A 25,080-nucleotide genomic window follows, 5' to 3' on the forward strand; every position below is an offset into this window, starting at 1 on the left:
TGGGTGGCCAAATATCCGCTTTTAGGCCAGACAGTCCGGTTTTCTGGCTCCCTGTCCTCCATCCGGCGCAGGTCCTGGACGGACACAGGGATGTCCACCCTTTCAGCAGCGCTGTCTGAGCGAGAGCTGCAGCAACTCAACTGAGGCTTCTCTCACCCCCAGTCAGTCACTAGAGCCGCAGACATGGCTCCCTGTGGCTGACTGAGGGGGAGAGAAGCACACCAGATGCCCCCAACTCACCTACCATTCAAAAAGTTCTTCCCTCTCCTCCCCCCTGTTTTTTTCCCCAGCCGGCAATAGGGGACTCGTGGCTTCATGGAAGGGCGTGGTTTATCGGTTTAGGGGCGTGGCCGGTGAGGTCCGACTTTCTGGGGTGAAGCCAGTGGCCACCCTAGGCTGTACTTAACTTGGTAGGCTGGTCTGTCTCTAGATTTTTCCAGGGAACTTTCTTCCTGGCTTCTGAAGCTCCAAGCTGTCGCCACCAGGTCCAGCTGAGCTGAAGGTGCTCAAGCTGACCTAGGTAGGGCTTGTCCAGCAGGGACCGGCTCCTGCTTCCTTCCCCTAGCAGGGAGTATTCTCAACTCTCCTCTCCCCTAGGAGGGGGTAAACTAACTCTCACTAGAACTCCACCCTCACTGCAGCAAATGGGACACGCCCACCACACCACAGGTACCTGTAGCTCTGCCATTTATGCCGCCACCTGCTGGTGAACCAGGGACATTACACGTTAACAGTTACAAAACAAGATTATGAATACACATTTTTGCAGGACCTGTAAATGAATACATATGATGACATGCGGTTACCCACAGGAGATAGTGGCAGGGTGCAAAGGTGGTAATGCACCTCTGGGGCGTTACACCACTAGCATCATTGATTGAACAGTTCACAGGGACACCCCCCCCAACTGGTAACACCCAGGTGGACCTTTATTGCAAACTGCTAGCAATTCAGTAAAGTCCGGAATTTGTATTACTTCATTAGGAGAGGTAACAGCCACAGCAACTTGCACACACGTTTGTTCCCTGGGTAATAACCCTCGCCGAATTGTGATGAGGACTTCTATAACTGTTCACTTATTATGTCATTTTCCCTCAGGGGGTCGTGTGTACTGGGGTGTAACCAGGGAGTAGCTGAGCTGACTACGACCCTCACTCTCTTCTTCCTCAGAGATGCAGCAAATCATCCAGAAATATCGCTGGAGCCGCAGGTGGGAGGGCCTAGCGCTGACAGGTGGGCGTGGCGACAAAGCTCACGGGTTTGTTCGCTAACCAATTGGCTGGGGAGAGGCAGATTGATTGGCAGGGGAAGCCGCGCCCCCCGCGGGTGTTGTGGTTTCACCCCGGCAGTGCAGAGGCTGCTCAGGGTGCCGGTGGTAGCGGCTGCTGCTCCGGCCGGGGAGTCCTGGAATCGGGGTAAGATTGCTGATGAGTGCGGGGCGCTGCGGTACCCGGGAACCTGCATGCACTACTACTGACATGTACATCTCCATACGTGCCAGGCTGGATGTGCACCCGCTACTTACATGTGTGATGGTGTAGCAGGCTTGCACACACGTATACGGCAGTGTGCATCTCATCAGGCGGTGTGTGTGACAGTAGTCAGGATTACATACGTGCTGCTGCGGTGTGAGGTCTAGTGACACCTCCAGCATATGGTGTGTACACATCCCGGGGAGATGCAGCCGCAGCACACAAAGCCCGTACACTCAGATAGTGTCGGGAGGGGAGACGCCTGGCTGAGCTGTGAGTGTGCTGTGTAGTGGGTGAGCCCGGGGCTTCGTGTGGTGTGCTCTGTATATCTGCTGCTGCTGTGTGCATGTGTCTTGTGATCTGTATATGTGCTGCTGTGTGCATGTGTGATATGTATGTACTGTGTGCATGTGTCTTGTGATCTGTATATGTGCTGCTGTGTGCATGTGTGATCTCTGTGTGTGTGTGTATATATAATATGTGTGTGCTCTGTCCATGTGTGATCTGTATATATGTACTGTGTGCATGTGTGATCTGTGTGTGTGTGTATATATACTATGTTCATGTGTGATCTGTGTGTGTGTGTGTGTGTGTGTATATATATATATATATATATATATATATATAAGTATATGCTATGTGCTCTGTACGTGTGATCTGTATATACGTACTGTCTGCATGTGTCATGTGTGAATAAATATATATATATATATATATATATATATATATACATACACTGTGATCTGTATATGTGCTGTGTGCATGTGTGATCTGTATATATATGTACTATGTGTGTGTGATGTCCTCTATACATGTGTTCTGTACATATGCTGCGTATGTGTGATATTCTGCATATGTATATGTGCTGTGTATATGTGTTTTGTTCTTTATATATGTGCAACGTACATGTGTGATCTGCATATATGTGCAACGTACATGCGTGATCTGCGTATATGTGCAACGTACATGCGTGATGTTCTGCGTATATGTGCAACGTACATGCGTGATGTTCTGCGTATATGTGCAACGTACATGCGTGATGTTCTGCGTATATGTGCAACGTACATGCGTGATGTTCTGCGTATATGTGCAACGTACATGCGTGATGTTCTGCGTATATGTGCAACGTACATGCGTGATGTTCTGCGTATATGTGCAACGTACATGCGTGATGTTCTGCGTATATGTGCAACGTACATGCGTGATGTTCTGCGTATATGTGCAACGTACATGCGTGATGTTCTGCGTATATGTGCAACGTACATGCGTGATGTTCTGCGTATATGTGCAACGTACATGCGTGATGTTCTGCGTATATGTGCAACGTACATGCGTGATGTTCTGCGTATATGTGCAACGTACATGCGTGATGTTCTGTATGTAAAGCATGCAGTCCAGTGACCTCGTGTCATGTGCATACAGAACGGGTCTTGGCCCTGTGTGTGTGTTTAGTGTATGTACAGTAGTTCAGAGGAGGATTCCCAGGGCTCAGTGTACATGTGCCGTGTGCATGTGTGTGACAGCTGCGGCTGACATTCTTCCGCTGCCTCCCGTGTATAGATGTGTCCATTTGTCACATCCCCGGAGGACGTCCACCGCCACACTCCGCACTGCATTAAACATCTCCACAGAACCTACCCTCACCTCACCAGCTGATGAGATTTGCATTTTCGGTGTGCACTGATATGTAACCATTCATTAACGTGATGAATTAGGTTCCCGGCTTTCTAAATGAAAATGAAGGCATGTTTCCAGCCATGTAATTGCTTTTTCAATTATTAACACGGCTTGTTCCATCACTTCAGGTAACCGACGCTGAGGATCTCGTCTGTTCACACCTTACCCTTGATGACTCGGGTGCCGACATAAGGAGGGCATCGGGCAGCGGCCTCTCTGTCTTCACGTTGGTTACAGCTGATCTTGAAGGAGTAAGAGTCCTCCCAGGAAAGACTCTGCTGCTGACAGCCTCATGGCAGAACCAGGCGGGGGAGGTGGAAGTGCTGGCGAGGGTAGCGTGCCCTTGCCGTTAGATACTGCAAACGGTAAATTACCTTTAACAACCAGCAATGGCGACAGAGGAAGTGGCGAGAGTAATGGAGGAAAGTGCAAAATTGAGAATACTTCTAGCAGCGGTGTGTCCAATGGAGATTGTGCCCGCACAGATAGCAGGGAGGACAGTGGCACTGCACAGCCGGAGAGCCCTGGCAGTGACAAGGTGGACAAACAAGGATTGCCTCGGAGGAGCAGTATCATCAAGGTGAGGGGATTTTGCTGGTTGTTGCCCATCACCAGTTGTCAGCGTGATGTTTTACCCATAAATCAAATATCTGCATTATTAGACATTGCGAAGATCAGTATCCTGCTCTCTGGGTGACTACACGTTGATGCGTCTGAATTTTGCGTTCGCTCGTCCTTATCAAATGAGCTCCGCGGCCTTCTCGCAGCTTGCCAAGCACAGCACTGTGTATTTGATAGCGGCAGTGCTTGGTATCGCAGCTCAGTCCCATTCACTTGAGGGGACTGAGCTGTGCCTAGGCCAAGTGACCGATGAATATAACGTCACTGGCCTAGGAGAGGCCTAAGGCTGGGTTCACACCTGAGTGTTTTACAGCGCGTTCCCACGCGCTGTAAAACGCTCAACAGGCAAGAACCAATGATTCCCTATGGAAATGGTTCTCACCTGAGCGTTTTACAGCGCGTACGATCGCGCTGTAAAACGCTCGACGCCCCAAGAAGTACATAAGCTTCTTTGGGGCGTCTTGTCATGCGTTCCCGTACATAGACTTAGCGGGAACGCGCGACAATAGGCGTTCGCTTGTTCCGGAGCCGCGTATGTCAGACGCCCGTAGAAGCGCGACATCCCGAACGCTCAGGTGTGAACCCAGCGTAAGTGTTGACTGAGTGCAGCAGGCTCTTCGGACAGCTGATCGGCGGGGGTTCCTGGAGTTAGACATGTCATGTTTTTGTCCAAAGTTAAAGGTTTTTTTAAGATTCTGGGGGGTCTGACGCCTGAAGATCAGTTATTAGACGAGGTCACGGAACTCCGGTGAGTGCTGTGGCCCCTTTCTAGGCTAGTGATGTCACATTCATTGGTCACATGACATTGGTGCAGCTCAGTCTTAGGGCTCATTCACACGACTGTGTGAAGCCTGTGCCCGTGCTGTGGACCGCAAATTGCGGTCTGAAATGCACGGGCACCCTCCGTGGGCAGGCACATGGGGATCACAGACCCATTCACTTGAAAGGGTCCACGATCCCTCCGTTCCGCAAAAAGATTGAGCATGTTCTATCTTTTTGCGGTGCGGAGGCACAGAACGGAACCCCAGAAAGCACTCTGTAGTGCTTCAGTAGTGTTCCGTTCCGTGCTTCTGTTCCGCATCTCCGGATTTGCGGACCCATTGAACTGAATGGGTCCGCATCCGTGATGCGGAATGACAACGGAACGGAGCCCATTTATTGCGGCTCCGCAAACGCGGTCCGCAATACGGGAACGCGACACCAACGGTCGTGTGAATGGGGTTGAGCTGTGATATCAAGCACAGCTGCTGACCAATGGACTGTGCTTGGTAGGCTGTGAGGAGGCTGTGGCACTCACCGGAGCACTGGCCTCCTCAAACAGCTGAAAGTCAGGACAACCCTGGTCTGAAACTGATGACCTATCGTGAGGCTAGTTCATCAATATGAAAATCTCAGAAGACCCTCAAGACCCCTTTAATTGACGTGTCAGGGAAGATGCAAAGAAAAATTGTATGGAGCTACTCATAGGTTGATAACCTAAAATGTAATAATATCTAATTATTAAAATGCTGGTCTACATGTTAGGCTACATGCACACGACCGCAAAACACGGATATCGTCCGTGTGTGTTCCACAATTTGCGGAACGGCACGGACAGTCATTGATATAACTGCCTATTCTTGTCCGTTTTGCGGACAAGAATAGGACAGGTTATATTTTTTTATGCGGACCTCGGAACGGAGCAACGGATGCGGACAGCACACGGAGTACTGTCCGCATCTTTTGCGGCCCCGTTGAAGTGAATGGGTCCGCATCCAAGCCGCAAAAACTGCAGCTCGGATGCGGACCAAAACAATGGTCGTGTGCATGTAGCCTTAGTAGGTGGACCTGGGCAGTGGGCACACAGTTGGGTTGCGGTCCATACGATGTAGTAGACCCACAGTGGTGCCCATAGCTTCTAAGCAACCGGTGGAAAGATTTGCCCAAACTCCGCCATTGCTAGAGGTTTTTCAGCATGGTGCTCTTCAATGCTACTTTGTAATGTGCATGAGGTTGTTGCGTTGCATGGGAAGGTGGTCAAATGTGACTACGCAAACCCCCAGGATCGTTCGTCCAGTAATTGCCCACACGCATGTTGTATTTTTCCATCGTCCACATTTCCAGTTTCTGTATGACAACGTGTAAAGATAGAGCATTACAGTGTGCCATAGAAATGCAGCCCAGCCAGGCTACACTAAAAATAATGAAACCTGCGTAGCCTAAAAGTGGTTAGGAGTCAGGTTTATGGAGCAGGGTGCCAAAAATCTGTCATGGCGTAAAGGAGGAAACAAACCGTGTACAGATTGTGGAATGTGCACCTTCCCATCTCCTAATGAAGTATGAAACAAATCAAGTTTGTCCATTTTAAAGTAAACATTTTCGTCCTTTTCTCGAGCGCAGGTGAGCGCTGTGGTTGACGAAAGACTCCCCAAATCATAAAATCTTGTGCAGGAAATGACACTAAGATCATGTCCTCTTTAGGTTAATTGCAATTTGTTGGGCACCATGCACATGGCAGTGACCTTATTTTGCTCCGCAAAAAAACAGGTCCGCCAAATATGGATACCTTTTTCGCACCCATCAGTAGAAATACCGCAGCTGCTTTCATCCACATGTGGACTGTGTTCTGTAATTTATAGAATGGCCACACAGATCTGCAAAAAAAAACTGGGTGAATATGGCCCCATAGAAATGATGGGTCGGTGTGGTGTCCACAAAAAAAAAAAAAAAGATGGCGCACGGATCTCCCATAGAAGTGAATGGAAAGTTCCATGCATGCGAGGGGCACCTCTCCTTTCACAGCAGCTACATGTCTGGGGACTCAAGATAGTGCGGGTCCCAGAGGCAGAACGTGCACCTACCGGACATTTGGCATATTTTTTTTATGGCATAGGGTATTATAGCAAGAAACTAGTCGACCTTGTGCATGTCCTGATTTTGCCCAGGAGGACTCCTCCTCGCGGCTGGGAATCCTATTGTTTTACGTAGTTCATAGATCTGAAGTCTTAGGGCTCATGAACCCCGCCATAGTTTCTATCTGCATCCAATCCATTTTTTTTTTTTTCAGATCAGATGCGGACCCATTCATTTACATGGGGTCGCATAAGATGTGGACAGCACAGCGCTGTCCGGTTTATGAAAGAATAGGGGGGGGGGGGGGGTCACAGCATAGTCTTACATTGCTCAATCAGCGCTGCCAGTGGCCCTTGTCAAAGCTGTGTGTCCCCACACAGTCTGAAGGGGCAACCAAACCACGCACATCTTTGGCAGCCAATGGCTGCACAAGTTTACCACAGAATCATTGGCTGCTGTGGGTGACTATTGTCTTTGTAAGGACACACCCCTTTGGGAAATAGTAACAACCAGTTTATAGGAGGAATAACGGAGGAATGGCACGGAAATTTGCCATAGAATTGTTATATCATGGGGTATACAGGTATTCACTAAAACAGACATGTCAGGAGAGGTGATAGGTCCTCTTTAAAGGGGTATTCCCATTGCATACATTGGGGGCGTATCGTTAGGATATGCCCCCATTGTCTGATAGGTGCGGGTCCCACCTCTGGGACCCGCACCTACAATGAGAACGGAGCGGGGAGAGCTGTGGCTGGAGGACCCCTGATTTCCTGGGGTCCGTCCACTACCAAGCGCGGTCCCTGCTCCCATTCATTTCTAGGGGGCAGACGGAACTAGCCGAGCCAGCGCTCGGCTATTTTCAGCGACCCCATAGAAATGAATGGAGGGCGGCTGCGCATGCGCAGTGCGCCTTTCGTTCATTTCCCTGCTCTGTTCTCATTGTAGCTGAGTTTACCCATAGCAACCAATCAGATTCCAGCTTTCATTTTTCTGTGCAGCTTTGGGAAATGAAAGGTGGGATCTGATTAGTTGCTATGGGCAACTCAGTTTCCCTTTACATCAGTTTTGCTTCTCCCCCAATAATACTACTGGCAGGAACAGATTATGGATTTATTTGGACCAGTAGTCCTGTACTGAGGAATTGATATTTTAGTAATTATCACACTTGTGTGCATTTTTATTGCAGTCTTTGCTATTAAGCCACTGAAGTTTTTCATGAGGAATGCTCTGCAGTAACATGGAGATATCTTGGCTGAGAAATAGTTTACACTTGGGTTGTGGCCTTGAGCCTTCCTGGTCTCGTCCGTGTTTTCAGTAGCTGACAGGTTACCCATGGCCCATGAATGAATGCTTTGTACTTGTCTTCACCTTGACTAATTGTTTTGTTGTGTTCATTGTCGGCGATTTACTGTCCTCCTTTCCTTGTTATAACATTTCCGGGGATATGCCGGCGGCTGTTCTCTCATCCCTGGGCTCAGGTGTTACTGGTCTGGTGACATTTATAAGTGACTTCTCTCTATCATAGTCAGGGATATGTTTGCTAGAAATCAAAGATGTCAAATGCTAATGTGGGATCTGTCTTGCGTTGGTATTTCCTAGTCCACAAGGGCACAGTATGAGGGAGGAGAAGATGGCTCAAGCTATGGACAATAGTACTCTTTAAAGGTATGATCTCTGGAAGACCGCCCCTATCCTATCATGACATATACTATATTTTATTGACTAGAAGACGCACCTAGGATTTAAAGGAGTTAAATAAGAAAAAAATATTTTTCATCAAATGTCAGATTAGGCCCCCAAGCTCCATCAGACCTCAAAACAGACCTTCATCAGACTCCCAAGCTCCATTAGCCTCAGATCAGACCCCATCTGTTTCAAATCAAACTCCCTCAACCTCCATGAGCTTCAGCTCAGACCCTCATGAGCCTCAGATCGGACCCCCCCATGAGCTTCAGATCAGACCCCCATCAAACTTCAGATGAGACCCCATCAGCTTCAGATCAAACTCCCTCAACCCCCATGAGCCTCAGATCAGACCCCCATCAGACCCTCCTCAGATCAGACATTAAAAAGAAAAAAAAACACTTACCGCTCCCTGCTGTTCTTTCGGCCTGCTCTTCACTGTGATGTGACGTTGCACAGCGTCAGGTCATAGTGTGTGCCTACGTGCATTATGTTCTGATGCTGTACAACCTGGAAGACGAGCAGGGAGGGCGAGCATCTAATGCCCACAGCCTGCCTCCTGGAAATTACCTGCCCTCCGCTTCTCCAGTCCAATGTGTCCTTGTTCGGGTCCTTGCAGTGTTTACATTCAGCTCTTCATGGGTATGGCCACATTCATCGCTGCAGCCAATAACTGGCTTTAGTGGTGAAGTGTTCGCGAGTGGAACATCACTGCTGAAACAGAAACGCATAAAACATAATCCGCAAGATGCGTCAAAAGAATGGACATCTTCTATCTTTTTCGGCGCAGAGGCAGGGATCCAGGAGAACACCTGTGTTTCCAGGTCCTTGCCTCCAAGATGTCGCTGCATCTTGTGGATTGCAGACCCATTAAAGTTAATGGGTCTCCACCATGATGCGGAGCACACACAGCCAGTCTATATTAAAAAAAAATTAAAAATAATCTGTGTACCCCAGGAGCTCAGCAGTGTTCCTCCTCCTCGCAATAAGAAGCAGATCTTTTGTGGCAGTGGGGTGCAAAGGTGATGCCCTTGTTGCACCAAACAGCTCATTTGCATATATAAAAATAATGATTTCTCAGGAATGAGAGCGCTGATCGGGATCACGGAAAAGCTTTGGAATCAGAAGACCAGAGCACATCTGACTCTGATTACTTTTGGATGTATGTAAGTTCATCCACCCAAAATGAACACTTCACGTGGCACCAGAATCCGCCTCTGTAGTAAGGCTGTGATGTCCTTTTATATATTAGCTGATACTACTACGCTTGCGTTGTGCCGTCAGATGATCCTTGAGTTTGTGTAGTGGACAAGTCTTTAGCAGCAGTAGTTTTCCAGCAGTGAAAAACAACTGATACTGGAAAATATCTGTCATACCAGGAACTGAAAACAGAGGTAATGGGAAACAAACCATTCTTTGCTTGGGCGCAGTGTTGTGACTCCATGCATTTACACTGCTTTACTGTATCTGTGGAGAAATATATATAAAATATATTTACAGTTTTTTTTCACCCTATAAGACGCACCAGCACATAAGACGCACCTAAGCTTTAGAGGGGGACAATAATATATATATTTTTTCATTAGACCTCTGGTCAGACCAGCAATCAGACCCCCAATGTTAATAAGATCCCAATAAGACCTTGAATCAGACCCCCATTCAGATCTCAGCTCAGACACCAATGTGAATGACCCCCAATCAGAGTTCAGATAAGAGCCCCCATATGCCTCATATCAGCCCCCATACCTCTCATCAGCCCCCCATATGTCTCTCACCAGCCCCCATTGCCTCTCACCAGCCCCCAGCCAAGTTGTATTAGCGAACAGAAGCCTCATATGAATAAAATAAAAAAACACTTACCTTTCCTGCTCCGGACGCTGCTCCTCCAGCACGATCCTCTTCATCCTGCCACCGGCTGTGCTCTGAACTGGCGCGCACAGCCACTGCACAGTCGAGAGCTGAGGACCAGGAAGCGGCGAGTACGGAGCCTTCACCGCTTCCTGGTCGTCCGGTACTAATAAGCGCTTCCATAATGGAAGCACTCATTAGTATTTGCCCCATAAGACGCAGCAAAAAATAAATAAATGCGTCTTATGGGGCGAAAAATACGGTATACACTTGTTTCTTTTATGCTACTCCGTCCAGGTTCACATGTTTTTAATAGATCAGTATTGGAGTAGATAGGTATTGGTGATGGAGGTATTTGAAAGCAAAATTGCTGCTTAAAGGGGTTGTCTCACTTCAGCAAATGGCTTTTATCATGTAGACAAAGCTAAAGGGCATCTGTCAGAAGTTCTGTACCTATGAAAGTGGCTGATCTGTTGCTTGTGCGCTCATTTCCTCATGGTGTTCTCATTGCTGAAGAAAAATTATGTTTTAATATATGCAAATGAGCCTCTAGGAGCAACGGGGGGCAACGCCGTTGCACCTAGAGACTCTGCTCTCTCTGCAATTCCCATGCCCTCTCCACTTTGAGAAGACAGGATGACTGCCTGGCCCTGTCAATCAAAGTGCAGAGGCAGAGACAGTAGAGCCTCTAGGTGTAATGGCAACGCCCCCATTGCTCCTAGAGGCTAATTTGCATATCTTAAACCCTATTTTTTTTCAGTAATGCGGGTACATATGAACATGGGACCAACACAGATGCCGTCAGCTGCCAAGAGCACATGTAACAGGTCATCCAGTGTCATAGGTGCAAATCTGCTGACACTTACTTCTATTGTGATTCTCCGTATTGTCTCCTTTTACTGCTTGTAACCATGGTCACGACCACCCTGAAATCCAGCAGAGGTGGCCATGCTTGCACACTATAGGAAAAGGCGCCGGCCTATGCTCGCTTCCCTGCTGCTGACCTTTTTCAGTGGCTTTTGTTGTGTTAGGCCCCTTTCACACGTCCGAGTTTTCCGTGCGGGTGCAATGCGTGACGTGAATGCATGGCACCCGCACTGAATCCTGACCCATTCATTTCAATGGGTCTGTGTTTGTTTTTTTCATGCATCAGTTCTGCGTGCATAGGGGATAACTTGAAACAACCGGAATACCCCTTTAACGTTTGCTACGTCTGTTCTACACCAGTACAAACAGATGGGACATCACATGTCCAGAAAGCATCAGAGGACTATGTGGATATGTTTGTTGCTTTAGTGTTTTAGTCCATTTTATGAACATTTTTGGTAATCCCTGAAAAACCCTTTAAACCTCAGGCATACGGGAACTAATTTCTAGATTAGTGCGACTGTAAGAGCAGCTGCTGACATCATTCCCACATATTTGTGTAAGTGTTTTTGAGACCTGAGCTAATGTGCAATCATGAACTGGACTTCGGGCTCATGCACACGAACGTATTTTTTTTCCGCTTCCGTTCCGTTTTTTTACGGACCGTATGCGGAACCATTCACTTCAGTGGGTCCGCATGTGTGCATTCCGTTTCTGTATTTCCGTTCCGCAAAAAAGTAGTGCATGTCCTATTGTCCGCAAATCGCGTTCCGACACCCCATTTAAGTCAATGGGTCCGCAAAAAATACAGAACGCACGCGGAACACATCCGTATTTTGCGGATCCATACTATAGAAATGCTATGCTATTAATAAGTTACTGCTTCCGTTTCCGATCCGCAAAAAACGGATCGCATATGGAAATCATACGGATATGTTTTTTGGAATAACGGAACGGAAGAGGACTTAAATCGGGGGGAAAAAAAACCTCCGATACGGAACAACGGATCCGTGAAAAACAGACCGCAAAACAAAAACAGTCGTGTGCATGAGCCCTTCATCTGAGTAATCCCACTGCAGTCAGCCTCTCCTTAGCCTGGACTGGCTGCTTGGGGTATGCTAACACGCAGCAGCTTTCTACCACTGAATGAGGCTGTCAGAAATTCTTTAGAAATAACCCCATTTAAGTGTTGAATGGAGTTTTCAGTCACAGAAATTTCTGCAGCAGACATGTGTGAATATACCCACACAATAGGACTGAATCCTGACCCATTCATTTCAGTGGGTCTGTGTACATGAGCGTCAATGATCACGCCATAGGCGTGCGCAGCCTATTGCATTAGGGTGTGCACCCTAAAGCACAAAAACACACGCCCCGCGCACGTGTGTATTTGTGTATTTATGTATGTATGTATATATATATGTGTGTGTGTGTGTGTGTGTATATGTGTATATGTGTATATATACAGACGTGGACAAAATTGTTGGTACCCTTTGGTCAATGAAAGAAAAAGTCACAATGGTCACAGAAATAACTTTAATCTGACAAAAGTAATAATAAATTAAAATTCTATAAATGTTAACCAATGAAAGTCAGACATTGTTTTTCAACCATGCTTCAACAGAATTATGTAAAAAAATAAACTCATGAAACAGGCATGGACAAAAATGATGGTACCCCTAGAAAACACAGAACATAATGTGACCAAAGGGACATGTTAATTCAAGGTGTGTCCACTAATTAGCATCACAGGTGTCTACAACCTTGTAATCAGCCATTGGGCCTATATATATGGCTCCAGGTAATCACTGTGTTGTTTGGTGATATGGTGTGTACCACACTCGACATGGACCAGAGGAAGCAAAGGAAAGAGCTGTCTCAAGAGATCAGAAAGAAAATTATAGACAAGCATGTTAAAGGTAAAGGCTATAAGACCATCTCCAAGCAACTAGATGTTCCTGTGAGTACAGTTGCACATATTATTCATAAGTTTAAGATCCATGGGACTGTAGCCAACCTCCCTGGACGTGGCCGCAGGAGGAAAATTGATGACAAATCTAAGAGACGGATAATCCGAATGGTAACAAAAGAGCCTAGAAAGACTTCTAAAGAGATTCAAGGTGAACTTCATGCTCAAGGAACATCAGTGTCAGATCGCACCATCCGTCGTTGTTTGAGCCAAAGTGGACTACATGGGAGACGACCAAGGAGGACACCATTGTTGAAAACGAATCATAAAAAAGCAAGACTGGAATATGCCAAACTACATGTTGACAAGCCACAAAGCTTCTGGGAGAATGTCCTGTGGACAGATGAGACAAAAATCGAAGTTTTTGCCAAGGCACATCAGCTGTATGTTCACAGACGAAAAAATGAAGCATATCAAGAAAAGAACACTGTCCCTACTGTGAAACATGGAGGAGGCTCTGTTATGTTCTGGGGCTGCTTTGCTGCGTCTGGCACAGGGTGTCTTGAATCTGTGCAGGGTACAATGAAATCTCAAGACTATCAAGGAATTCTAGAGAGAAATGTACTAGCCAGTGTCAGAAAGCTTGGTCTCAGTCGCAGGTCATGGGTCTTGCAACAGGACAATGACCCAAAACACACCGCTAAAAACACCCAAGAATGGCTAAGAGGAAAAAATTGGACTATTCTAAAGTGGCCTTCTATGAACCCTGACCTCAATCCTATTGAGCATCTTTGGAAGGAGCTGAAACATGCAGTCTGGAAAAGGCACCCTTCAAACCGGACACAACTGGAGCAGTTTGCTCATGAGGAGTGGGCCAAAATACCTGCTGAGAGGTGCAGATGTCTCATTGACAGTTACAGGAAGCGTTTGATTGCAGTGATTGCCTCAAAAGGTTGCGCAACAAAATATTAAGTTAGGGGTACCATCATTTTTGTCCATGCCTGTTTCATGAGTTTATTTTTTTACATAATTCTGTTGAAGCATGGTTGAAAAACAATGTCTGACTTTCATTGGTTAACATTTATAGAATTTTAATTTATTATTACTTTTGTCAGATTAAAGTTATTTCTGTGACCATTGTGACTTTTTCTTTCATTGACCAAAGGGTACCAACAATTTTGTCCACGTCTGTATATATATATACACACACACACACACACACTCTATATATATATATATATATATATATATAATTATATACACACACACATATACACACAGGCTGGGCCTCACCCTAGCATTGCCGTGACTCCGCCTCTGCGCCTAGGAACAATATATAGGGGGGGGGGGGGGCACATAATATACCACAGTCAAAAATGGGGGCGGGGGGCACTAATAATTTCCACCATATAATCATACTACTGAAAAAAACTAAATAAGTATATATAAATAAGATTACAAAATAGGAGAGTATTGCGGTATGCAGGGGTACCTTTTTATTGTACTATCCTAATACTTAAAAGACAAGCTTTCAAGAGTTTTCCTTTCTTCCTCGGTATTGCTTCATACCTGAGAAAGAGAGAAACACTCTCCAAAACTTTTCTTTAGAGTTTAAAGCAGTTTCAGCACTATAATAAAATAATTTACTTACAAAAGAAGCCATTCAGTCGTCTGCTATGCCGTCCTCTGCTTGCTTCCGCGGATCTTCCCCTCCTTTCAGTCTCTCCATAGTGCGCAGGTGCCCTGTTATGGGGGATATGTGGATGACACAGTGTTATGGGGGATCTGTGTATGACACACTTATGGGGGATCTGTGGATGACACTTTTATGGGGGATCTGTGAATGACACATTTTTATGGGGGATCTGTGGATGACACACTGTTATGGGGGACCTGTGGATGACACACTGTTATGGGGGACCTGTGGATGACACACTGTTATGGGGGACCTGTGGATGACACACTGTTATGGGGGACCTGTGGATGACACACTGTTATGGGGGACCTGTGGATGACACACTGTTATGGGGGACCTGTGGATGACACACTGTTATGGGGGACCTGTGGATGACACACTGTTATGGGGGACCTGTGGATGACACACTGTTATGGGGGACCTGTGGATGACACACTGTTATGGGGGACCTGTGGATGACACACTGTTATGGGGGACCTGTGGATGACACACTGTTATGGGGGACCTGTGGATGACACACTGTTATGGGGGACCTGTGGATGACACACTGTTATGGGGGACCTGTGGATGACACATGACTGAGGAGGGCTATCAGGGGACTTTATACAGGGGTAATATAAGTTATATTTCCTCTGTATAATGTCCCCTGATAGCCCTCCTAAGTTATATTACCCCTGTATAATAATGTCCCCTGATACCCCTTAGTTATATTACCCCCTGTATAATAATGTACACTGATACCCCTTAGTTATATTACCCCGCCCCAGGGGTCGAGTGGAGGGGGAACGCATGGGAACGGCGTTCCTGCACTTTTTTCATGGCAGGAACGCCGTTCCCTTTCAGCCTCAAGCCAGGAGAACACAGCTGAATCAGATTCACAGGGGGAGACGGAGCGCACTGTGCAGGGCAGGTTAAGGGAGGAGGGGCGGCTTCAGTTGAGAGGAAGCTGTCTGTGCGGTGCCGCTGCCTGCGACTCCTCTCATGGCGCCCCGCCCCCTAATGACATCATCTCCTTCACTACGAGATCATTTAGAATGTCTGTCTTTTAGAAAAGTTTGTCCTGGGATTCGAACTCACGACCTCTACACATCAGAGGAAGGCATTTACCCTCACAGCCATGAAAGCCGTCTAGGTAGTTGCTTAAAAAAAAAAATATAAGACTTCTAATTATACCTAGTGTACTGCTATCTAGTGTACAACCATACACATGACAGCTGCCCACTGTGTATGGATGTAGCAGAGCTGGGTGTGTTGGGGCAGCTGTCATGTGTATGGTTGTACACTAGGTATCAGTACACTAGGTATAAGTAGAAGTCTTATTTTTTTTTTTTTTTAAATATAAGACTTCTAATTATACCTAGTGTACTGCTATCTAGTGTACAACCATACACATGACAGCTGCCCACTGTGTATGGATGTAGCAGAGCTGGGTGTGTTGGGGCAGCTGTCATGTGTATGGTTGTACACTAGGTATCAGTACACTAGGTATAAGTAGAAGTCTTATTTTTTTTTTTTTTAAACAGCTACCTTGACAGCTTTTATGGCTGTGAGGGTAAATGCCTTGCCTCTGATGTGTAGAGGTCATGAGTTCGAATCCCAGGACAAACTTTTCTAAAAGTGTTTTTTTTTTTTTTTTATAAGACTTCTACTGATACCTAGTTTACTGATACCAAGTGTACAACCATACACATGACAGCTGCCCACTGTGTATGGATGTAGCAGGGCTGGGTGTGTTGGGGCAGCTGTCATGTGTATGGTTGTACACTAGGTATCAGTACACTAGGTATAAGTAGAAGTCTTAGTTGTTTTTTTTTTAAGCAACTACCTCAACAGCTTTTATGGCTGTGAGGGTAAATGCCTTGCCTGTAATGTGTAGAGGTCATGAGTTCGAATCCCAGGACAAACTTTTCTAAAAGTATTTTTTTTTTTTTATAAGACTTCTACTGATACCTAGTTTACTGATACCAAGTGTACAACCATACACATGACAGCTGCCCACTGTGTATGGATGTAGCAGGGCTGGGTGTGTTGGGGCAGCTGTCATGTGTATGGTTGTACACTAGGTATCAGTACACTAGGTATAAGTAGAAGTCTTAGTTTTTTTTTTTTAAACAACTACCTCAACAGCTTTTATGGCTGTGAGGGTAAATGCCTTGCCTGTAATGTGTAGAGGTCATGAGTTCGAATCCCAGGACAAACTAAAAGTGTTTTTTTTTCTTTTTCTGATACTTCTACTGATACCTTGTGTACTGATACCTAGTGTACAACCATACACATGACAGCTGCCCCAACACACCCAGCTCTGCTACATCCATACACAGTGGGCAAAGTTACCTACAGTAGAAGTCTTATATATATTTTTTTTTAAGCAGCAAGCTAGACAGCTTTCATAGCTGTGAGGGCATATGCCTTGCTTCTGCTGTGTAGAGGTCATGAGATCGAATCCCAGGACAAACTTTTCTAAAAGTGCTATTTTTTTAATTTATTTTTTAGTCCGCAGCGACACAAATTACAGCATGCTAGATTTTCTGTGCTTTTTTATTTTTTGGAGGGGGGGGGGGGTTGCAGTGGATCTTGGGTGAGTTCCCACACTTTTTTTCCCAGGACTTGACCCCTGCCCCGCCCCCTGTATAATTTAACCTGATACCCCTCAGTTATATTATATAACTGAGGGGTATCAGGGTACATTATACAGGGGGTAATATAACTAAGGGGTATCTATCAGGGTACATTATACAGGGGTAATACAAGTGAGCAGGGCTATCAGGGACATAATACAGGGGTGAGGGGTAAGATAAGTTATATTACCCCTGTATAATGTCTGATAGTAGCCTAGCCCTCCTCGGTTATATTTCCCCTCATGTACCCTGATACCCCTAGTTATATTATCCCCTGTATGATTTACCCTGATACCCCTCAGATATATTATATAACTGAGGGGTATCAGGATAATACAGGCGACAACAGAGGATTCGTAGCACTGTGGGACGGGGGGGTACATACTACTTTTTTTATATGCCCAGCCCTCACCTCACCAGCTAGCAGACGGCCAGGCGCGCAGGCAGGGTACTACTATTCAGATGCAGCGTGACGTGACGTCAACGTCAACTCAGCCTGCGCCGCACAGCACGCACTCCCTCTCTGCCTCTGCCGGGTCCGGGACTCCGCCCCCTATTTGAATACTAGCCACCGCCCTCCGGCAGCCCACAGCCAGATATTGTAAATGAATTGACAGCGCGGCGGGCGGCGGCGGCAGCCAGCAAAACAGACAGGGAAATAGGCTGGGGGGCAGTGCGCATGGAGGTGACGAACCTATTAGAGTGTGCCCAGGCACACCCGGCACACCCCGTGCGCACGCCTATGGATCACGCATCATCTGTGTTCAGGAAAAATTGCAGCTTGTTCTATATTGTGTGCGTTTTTCATGCAGCCCTGGCTCCGTAGAAATGAATGTGGCTGCGTAAAAACGCAAGGCATCCAGACGCAATGCGTTTTTTCACTGATGGTTGCTAGGAGATGTTGAGTGTTAGGGTGCATTAACAGGACCGTATGTATTTTGTAGTCCGCAAAACGCATATCCGCCAGAAATATATATAATGTCTGTATGATATCCGTGTTACATCCATTTTTTTTTTTTTGCAGACCCATTATTCTTTTTTGTAGGACTGCAAAATGGACATTTCCGTATTTTTTTTAAAATGAATGGGTCTTCATGCAATCTGCAAATAATGAGAATTAGTTGGGGACCAAAAATATACTCGTATAAAGGGGGCCTTATTGTTCAGGTTTTTGTCACGTGCGTGAAAAACGCATACAATCCAGATGGAAAAATGCAAACTCTGAGCGCATTCGCACAAAAAACTGATTGAACTTGTGTGTAAAACCATCAGTTTATTTTTTTTGAAGAGACCGTGACACAATCTGTATTGCTCCTGTGAAAGAGGCCTTACAGTGTCAATTTGAAAATGTTTCTTGTTCCTTTTAAAGGGATTGTCCCATGAAAAAATATTCTACAGAAATATTTCAAATCGGCATCTGGATCTGAATATTTTTGTAATTGCATGCAGAGGTCGCACTGCATTTTTTCCGGAAAAAACGTATATTACCTTTTTTTGGTGGTGGTAATGGGAAAAGAAGCTGTTCTGCCATTGTTTTTTGCATATTAATTTTACAAAGTTAACCGTGCAAAATAACTACGGTAGTGTGTTACTGTATTTCTGTGGGTGAATACAATGATTATGATGACGATGATTGCACAATTATAGGACGTTTCTTCCAAGAGCCAAAATTAATTTTGTTGTAGCTGTACGTAGCAGGGAGAAATGTAGTTTTCAGTGGTCTTTTTTTTATATTTTTTTTATTTCTTTACATTATTCACGGGCGGTTTAAATAATCTTATAAATGTTACAGAAAACATGTGTTTTTTACCATTTTTTAAAAATTATATAAATTTTATAAACTTTTATTTATTTTTTACTCTCTCTAGGGGACATTGCTTTTATAATGCAGTGGTATACCTTGTTTATTAGGCTGTGTCTGCTCCACAGTCTTAATAGATATAGTTATGTTAGGCCTCCGGGTGCAATGGCCAGCAGTGACGGCTAGTCCTGTCCGTCCAACTGCCTAGATGCTGAGGTCGCTGTTGACTGTGGCATCTAAGGAATTATGTGGCTAGCATCGGAATAAACTTTGGTGCCAGCCATTACAGCTGTTTGCACAGTGGGACATCCACAGTATTGTATATAAAGCTGCAATGGGGCACTGCCATGTCTGGACAGTACTATTACACTATGTCTGTACTTCCAAGAGAGGAGCTTGTGTTTTTTTTTTACTAAGTCAGGGAGGGCACCGCATGCTGCCACCAGCACACAATGCCATGTATAGGCTCATATCAGGAAAGGAACCAGACCTCTGTGCTGTTTAACACTACCTGTTTCTTCAGTTCACTCCGCGCAGGAAACGCCAAACAAGACGAATGTGCAGAATCAAGGGGAGGACTTGGTACCAACAGTTTGAAGCCCATTGGTCATCTGGAGTGCTGTGTTCGTGCAGCCTGTGAGGCCTGTTCAGTTCCTTGCCATCCATACCAGGGTTAACGGTTAATGCGGCAGGGACTGAACAAACTACACAGGCTGAGCTGAAGCAGCACTCCTGACCAAACCAAGTCTCGTGCTTAAGACTTTTTTTAGAGAGTAAAATTGCCTGTACAGGTATTATTGTGATCTCTGATTGCATTAACATTTTAGTCTAGTGACTGAGTTATCCAATGAAATCTCTGTATATTTCCACCTGCTGTTTGTTCTTTTCCTTATTTCTCGTCAACCTCAGTAACATTTTTGAGGTGGTCACACATGCTCAGTTCCGTTCTTCAACTGCACCAGTCTTCTAGAAGCTGTGACGGGGTGCATTCTCACCGCTGTGTCCGTTTTACAACCGCAAACTGAGCCTCCATGTGCTTCCTATCTTTGGCCACAACACGCAGAACGCAGAACCATTGAAGTCAATAGGTCTGCACCACCATGCTGGGCGCACACGGCGGTCCACAAAACGGACACAGCCATGAGAATGCACCCTTTAAATGAGAGAACTGCAGCAGAAAAAAAACCACAACTCCTTAGAAAGGACACGCCCCCTGAGCTGCCAGCCTGAAAGAAATCTAGCAAAACAATTGAAGCAATGAATGGGAAGAGCTCTGGATCCGTGTGAGGTACATGGTTGGTTCTAGATTTGCTAGGAAGAGATTTTCATGTACTATATGATATTAGATTTTTTTTATTTTTTATTTATTTATTCATTATGGGGTAACCCTTTAAGAGCTAAAAGAGAAAATTCTATAAATAGGGCAGGGCTTATATTTTACCACCATTTTTAAATCCTCTTCTTACTAGACTAGTTTCAGTCAATGGATAAAGCAATGCTAAAGTCATAATGACAGCTACTCCTCCCTCTCTCCATTCACAGAAGGCTATGGAATAAACACTCCTTTGGAACTGAGTCATGTTCCTGTACAATTTTTTTGTCCTTCTTCTTTCTGCTAGGAGAGTATGCGCAAGCATGGACGCCCTCACTTCATTGCTCAGCCGAGTGAGCAATGAATGGAGAGAGCATCACACATGCATGGCCTCCTCTCCATACACTGTTATGGGACTACCAGAGAGGTCAATCAGTGCCTTGGGGGCCCCGTTTTGGAGATAGGAACGGGTCCCAGAGGTGGCATATACTGTTGATATGCCATCAGTGTCTGAGGTGGGACAAACCCTTTAAGATATATTGAGCAGACGTTTCCTCAAATGAATGTCCTTATATTGTGCCAAACAGAATTAATTAATCTGCCAGACTGTATTTTACAACATTTTGTATTGTAAGTTTACGTTGCAAATGAGGCAAGAAAACGTTAGGCTATTTCTGACGTGGTTGGGTAATTGCTTCTCTTTAATTTAAGGAAGTATGTGACAGTAGAGGGTACTGTGTGGACAGCAGACTGCATTACTTAGTCACTGTACTTTCGCTCATCTTTACAAAAATCTATAGGAAAAACGTGACCACAAGAAACTTTGTAATATGTCTTATTAGTGACAAATGTCTAGTTCTCATGTTATCAGCTGTTTACCCCCTCCCTTGCTAGTTGCGTTTCACTTTGAAAAATGCTTTGAATTCCATCTCGAGATGAAGTAGCTCTACAAGAAGATCATATTGTACATCATTACAAGTCTATGGAGAGGGGAGGGGGAAGAAGTGATCAGCAGCATGAGTGAGATGGGACTCGAAGAGAGACTTCTCGGTTACATAGGAGATTTATATGTCAGCACAAGTGCTAAATTCACAACCAGTACAGGTCGGTACGTCTCTATAATGTCCTTCGTGATCCTGGAGAATACTTCTGAGGGAGTAAGAAGCTTAGGAAACTGCTTCTCCTCTACTTTCTGTGTGCATTGGATGGCAGGTAGTCTTCACCGACTATATCTGCGAGATCTGCAAACTACATGTACAGAGGAGAATTGCTGAACAGTGCCAGATACACGTGATATAGTGGCCCTAAATGTAGTTAGTACAGTATGTATAAATGACAACTATCCAGTAATGCAAAGTTTGTTGAAAGGTTAGGTATGCTTTAAAGGGGTTATCCAGCTTTCGCCTCATGACAGGCCATCAATATTAGTTTGGTGGGGGTCCAACTTTTGACACTCCCACTGATCAGCTGTTTGACGGTGGTCTGTCAAAAATATTACACTGTCCAGCATAAACCTGGTAACATATTTCTTTTAAATGAGTTGTCTGAAGACCACAACCCCTTTTTGGCCTCATGCACACGGCCGTTGTTTTGGTCCGCATCTGAGCCTCCATTTTTGCGGCTCGGATGCGGACCTATTCACTTCAGTGGGGCCGCAAAAGATGCGGACAGCACTCCGTGTGCTGTCCGCATTCGTTGCTCTATTCTGTGGCCCCGCAAAAAAAAATAAAAAAAGTCCTATTCTTGTCCGTTTTGCGGACAAGAATAGGCATTTCTACAATGGGCCGTCCGTCCGCAAATTGCGGAAGGCACACGGGCGGCTTCCGTTTTTTGAGGATCAGCAGTTTGCGGACTGCAAAAAACTGAACGGTTGTGTGCATGAGGCCTTTGAAAGGAAGTCAGGCTGTCAATGAGTTGATCACTACAGGTCTGGCTGCAAAACACCTGGGCAATAACAGCTGAGAAGTGAGCCACAACTGCTCTACGACTAAGTCGGTTCCTTCCCCCTGAATGAGAATTGCAGAAATCCATGTGCTTGCCATTAAAACAACCCAATTCCCATGAATCAACTGATTTTTAGCTGCAGAAATTTCTGCAACAAAATCCGCACCCCAGCAGTCACTTACTTTTTGTGGATGACTCTCCTCTCTGACTCGTACAGGGAAGTTCCAAGTGAGGGAAATCCCCCCCTGACATCCTTAATTGGAATATTTCATTAGAAAATGACCTGTTTAAATCTAGTTTTTTTTTTTTTTTTATATATTTAATTTAAAAAAAATTAGAAAATAAAATATATATATATATTTATATATAATCTGGCAATATTCTCATCGGCCACTACTCCTAATAACAGGTAATGATTTCCTGTTATGTACAGGTAACCATTATCATTTCACCACATGCGGATTTACAATAACAAGTAACACCTCTATATAGATAACACAGAATTCACCATTCACTATAGGTGATATCGCAGCTTCTCTACTCCCTCCTGACCTCTGCACAGGTCACAGAGCATGTCTAGAAAACTGTCCTATATAAGTCAATGGGGTCAGCTCCAGATCATTGTGTCCATGGCTCCTGTAGCTGCTCTCAAAAGACAGGCAGTCTTAAAAGGGGTTTTCTCACCTCAGTCACTGGTAGCATAACACCTGTAGGACCTGCAATCATCTCTGAAACGGAGCCCCCAAAGTGAACGATAATGCTCCGTGCATACGCGGCCACCATTCATTTCCATGGGAGGTCCATAAATATCCTAGCCCTAGCTCCGCTATTTTCTGCAGTCCAAAAGAAGTGGACTTGAGCGTACCACACATGTGCGGCGCACTCTCCATTCATTTCTATGGGACTTCCTAAAATAGCTGAACGCACTTACTAGGCTTTTTTTGGAATTCCCATAGAGATAGAGACCTGCACCTATCTGATATTGGTGGCATATTCTGGTGATAAGCTACCAATGTCTCAGGTGGTGGCCAGTCTGAAAACTGCAGGATTTTAGTATGCTTAAATATAGTGACATATTTTTTTTATTTTTTTTATTACCATACCATAAATCTGTGATTTTAAACATATGCTACATTTTACAAACCAGCACCTGAATACTTTTGTAATTGCATGTAATAAAAAATATTGTATAGCCACTGAGTTATTCAATAAAATGTATCTGCATAGCACCACCTGCTGTTTGTTCTTTTCCTTATTTTTTGTCCGACTTACTGAGCTGGGCGAACGTGCTCAGGTTAAATCTTCAACTGCCACCAGCCCTATCTTCTGTTAGCAGCTGTGGCAATTACAGGGACAGGGCTGCAGCAGAAAGGACACCCCCCCTGATCTGGCAGGCTGAAGATAGTCTAGCACAGCAATTGGAGCAAGGTATATGGAGATCTCTGGATCCATGTGAGGTCCAGGGCTGGTTCTAGCTTTGTTAGAAAGAGATGGTCATGTACTATATGATGTCTGATTTTCATTCTTTCTATTAATCATGGTATTACCCCTTGACCATTTTCTGATAACACATTCCCTTTAATCCCTAATAGGACATATAGAAAGGGGTTGTCTTCATAAGACAACGCCATTAACAAACCTACTACATTGTTCCCTGCTGGGTATTATGGCAGGATGTCTCTCTATACGTTTGTAATATTTATCTGATATTTGTTGCAGTTGTTATATAAAATCGTGGATCTTAAGTGTCCCCCGTTGGTCATCTGAGATGTTGGGAGTCATGAAATTGCATGCTGTCTAGCAGGCTGCAGGCGCAGGTATCAGTTGTGTACTCAGAAAACACAAGTTGTGTACTCAGAAAACTCTCTTTTTAAGTTTTGAGATAAGACACATTTCTCAGTATTGCTGACACTTCGTCATCATCAAGCCACTTCCGTAATCTCTTGAGGAGTGTGGCTTCTATCAAAAAGTGTTGTTCTGTTTCTCCTAGGAGACTGACTAGAGCCTGGGAAGTGTCATTTACTGAAACCAGAAATATATAGGGCAGTTGTAAAAAGTGCAAGAAATTTTGTGACATCCGATTAGATAAAAAGCATAAAGAAAAACAGAAGCATTTTTTCCCTACTACGTAGAGCTCAATGTATGAAAACTGCCAAAAAGAAAAAAAACGTTTTGCAGCTATGACTGGGCTACCAAGGCCTTACTAAGAAAATAATCTCATCCTTTCAGCCTGCCACGCAAAGCACGCCCCCGATCCAGACACAAATCCTGCATTTTACAAAATTTGCCATTGGCTGAGAGCTAGTCACATAATAACTGGGTACAGTAACCAAAGGCGGCATATTACATAAGTTAAAGGGGTTTTCCAGAAGGAAAATATTCATGACCTATCAGGATAGGTCATCGGTATCTGATTGGTAGGGTTCTGACATGTGGCAATGATCAGCTGTTTTAAGAGGCGCTCTAGTGGGCACCGTGCCCTTTTCACAGCTTGCCAAGCACAGCGCCGTTCATTGTATAGTGGCAGTGCTTGGTATTGCAGCCCAGGCCCATTTACTTGAACAGGACTGGGCTGCGCCTAGGTCATGTGACTGAGGAACTTGATGTCACTGGCCTAGGAAGAGGATGCGCCGATCAGCCTTTTCAAACACCTGATCGGCGGGAGTGCTAAGAGTCAGACCCTCACCTGTTAGGTATTGATGACCTATCCTGAGAGTAGGGCATCAGTATTGAACTCCTCTAATAGTGTGTCCACACCATTACTGCACCAGGACAAGTTTGCATGTGGATACCTACA

The 25,080-nt window shown here is 45.2% G+C and overlaps 1 protein-coding gene across 1 annotated transcript in view; it reads left to right on the forward strand.

The window, feature by feature from the left end:
• The first annotated feature begins 1,304 nt into the window (after positions 1-1,304).
• Positions 1,305-25,080, forward strand: part of PLCL2 (phospholipase C like 2) — a 216,024-nt gene continuing 192,248 nt past the window's right edge. Inside the window, exons 1-2 of the mRNA XM_044294066.1 lie at positions 1,305-1,415; positions 3,278-3,729. Coding sequence (XP_044150001.1) covers positions 3,442-3,729 — 288 coding nt within the window. The 5' untranslated portion in view covers positions 1,305-1,415; positions 3,278-3,441. The remainder of the gene's footprint in view (positions 1,416-3,277; positions 3,730-25,080) is intronic.

The sequence above is a fragment of the Bufo gargarizans genome, chromosome 5 (assembly GCF_014858855.1).
Source record: "Bufo gargarizans isolate SCDJY-AF-19 chromosome 5, ASM1485885v1, whole genome shotgun sequence".
In the NCBI taxonomy this organism is placed as follows: Eukaryota; Metazoa; Chordata; class Amphibia; order Anura; family Bufonidae; genus Bufo; species Bufo gargarizans.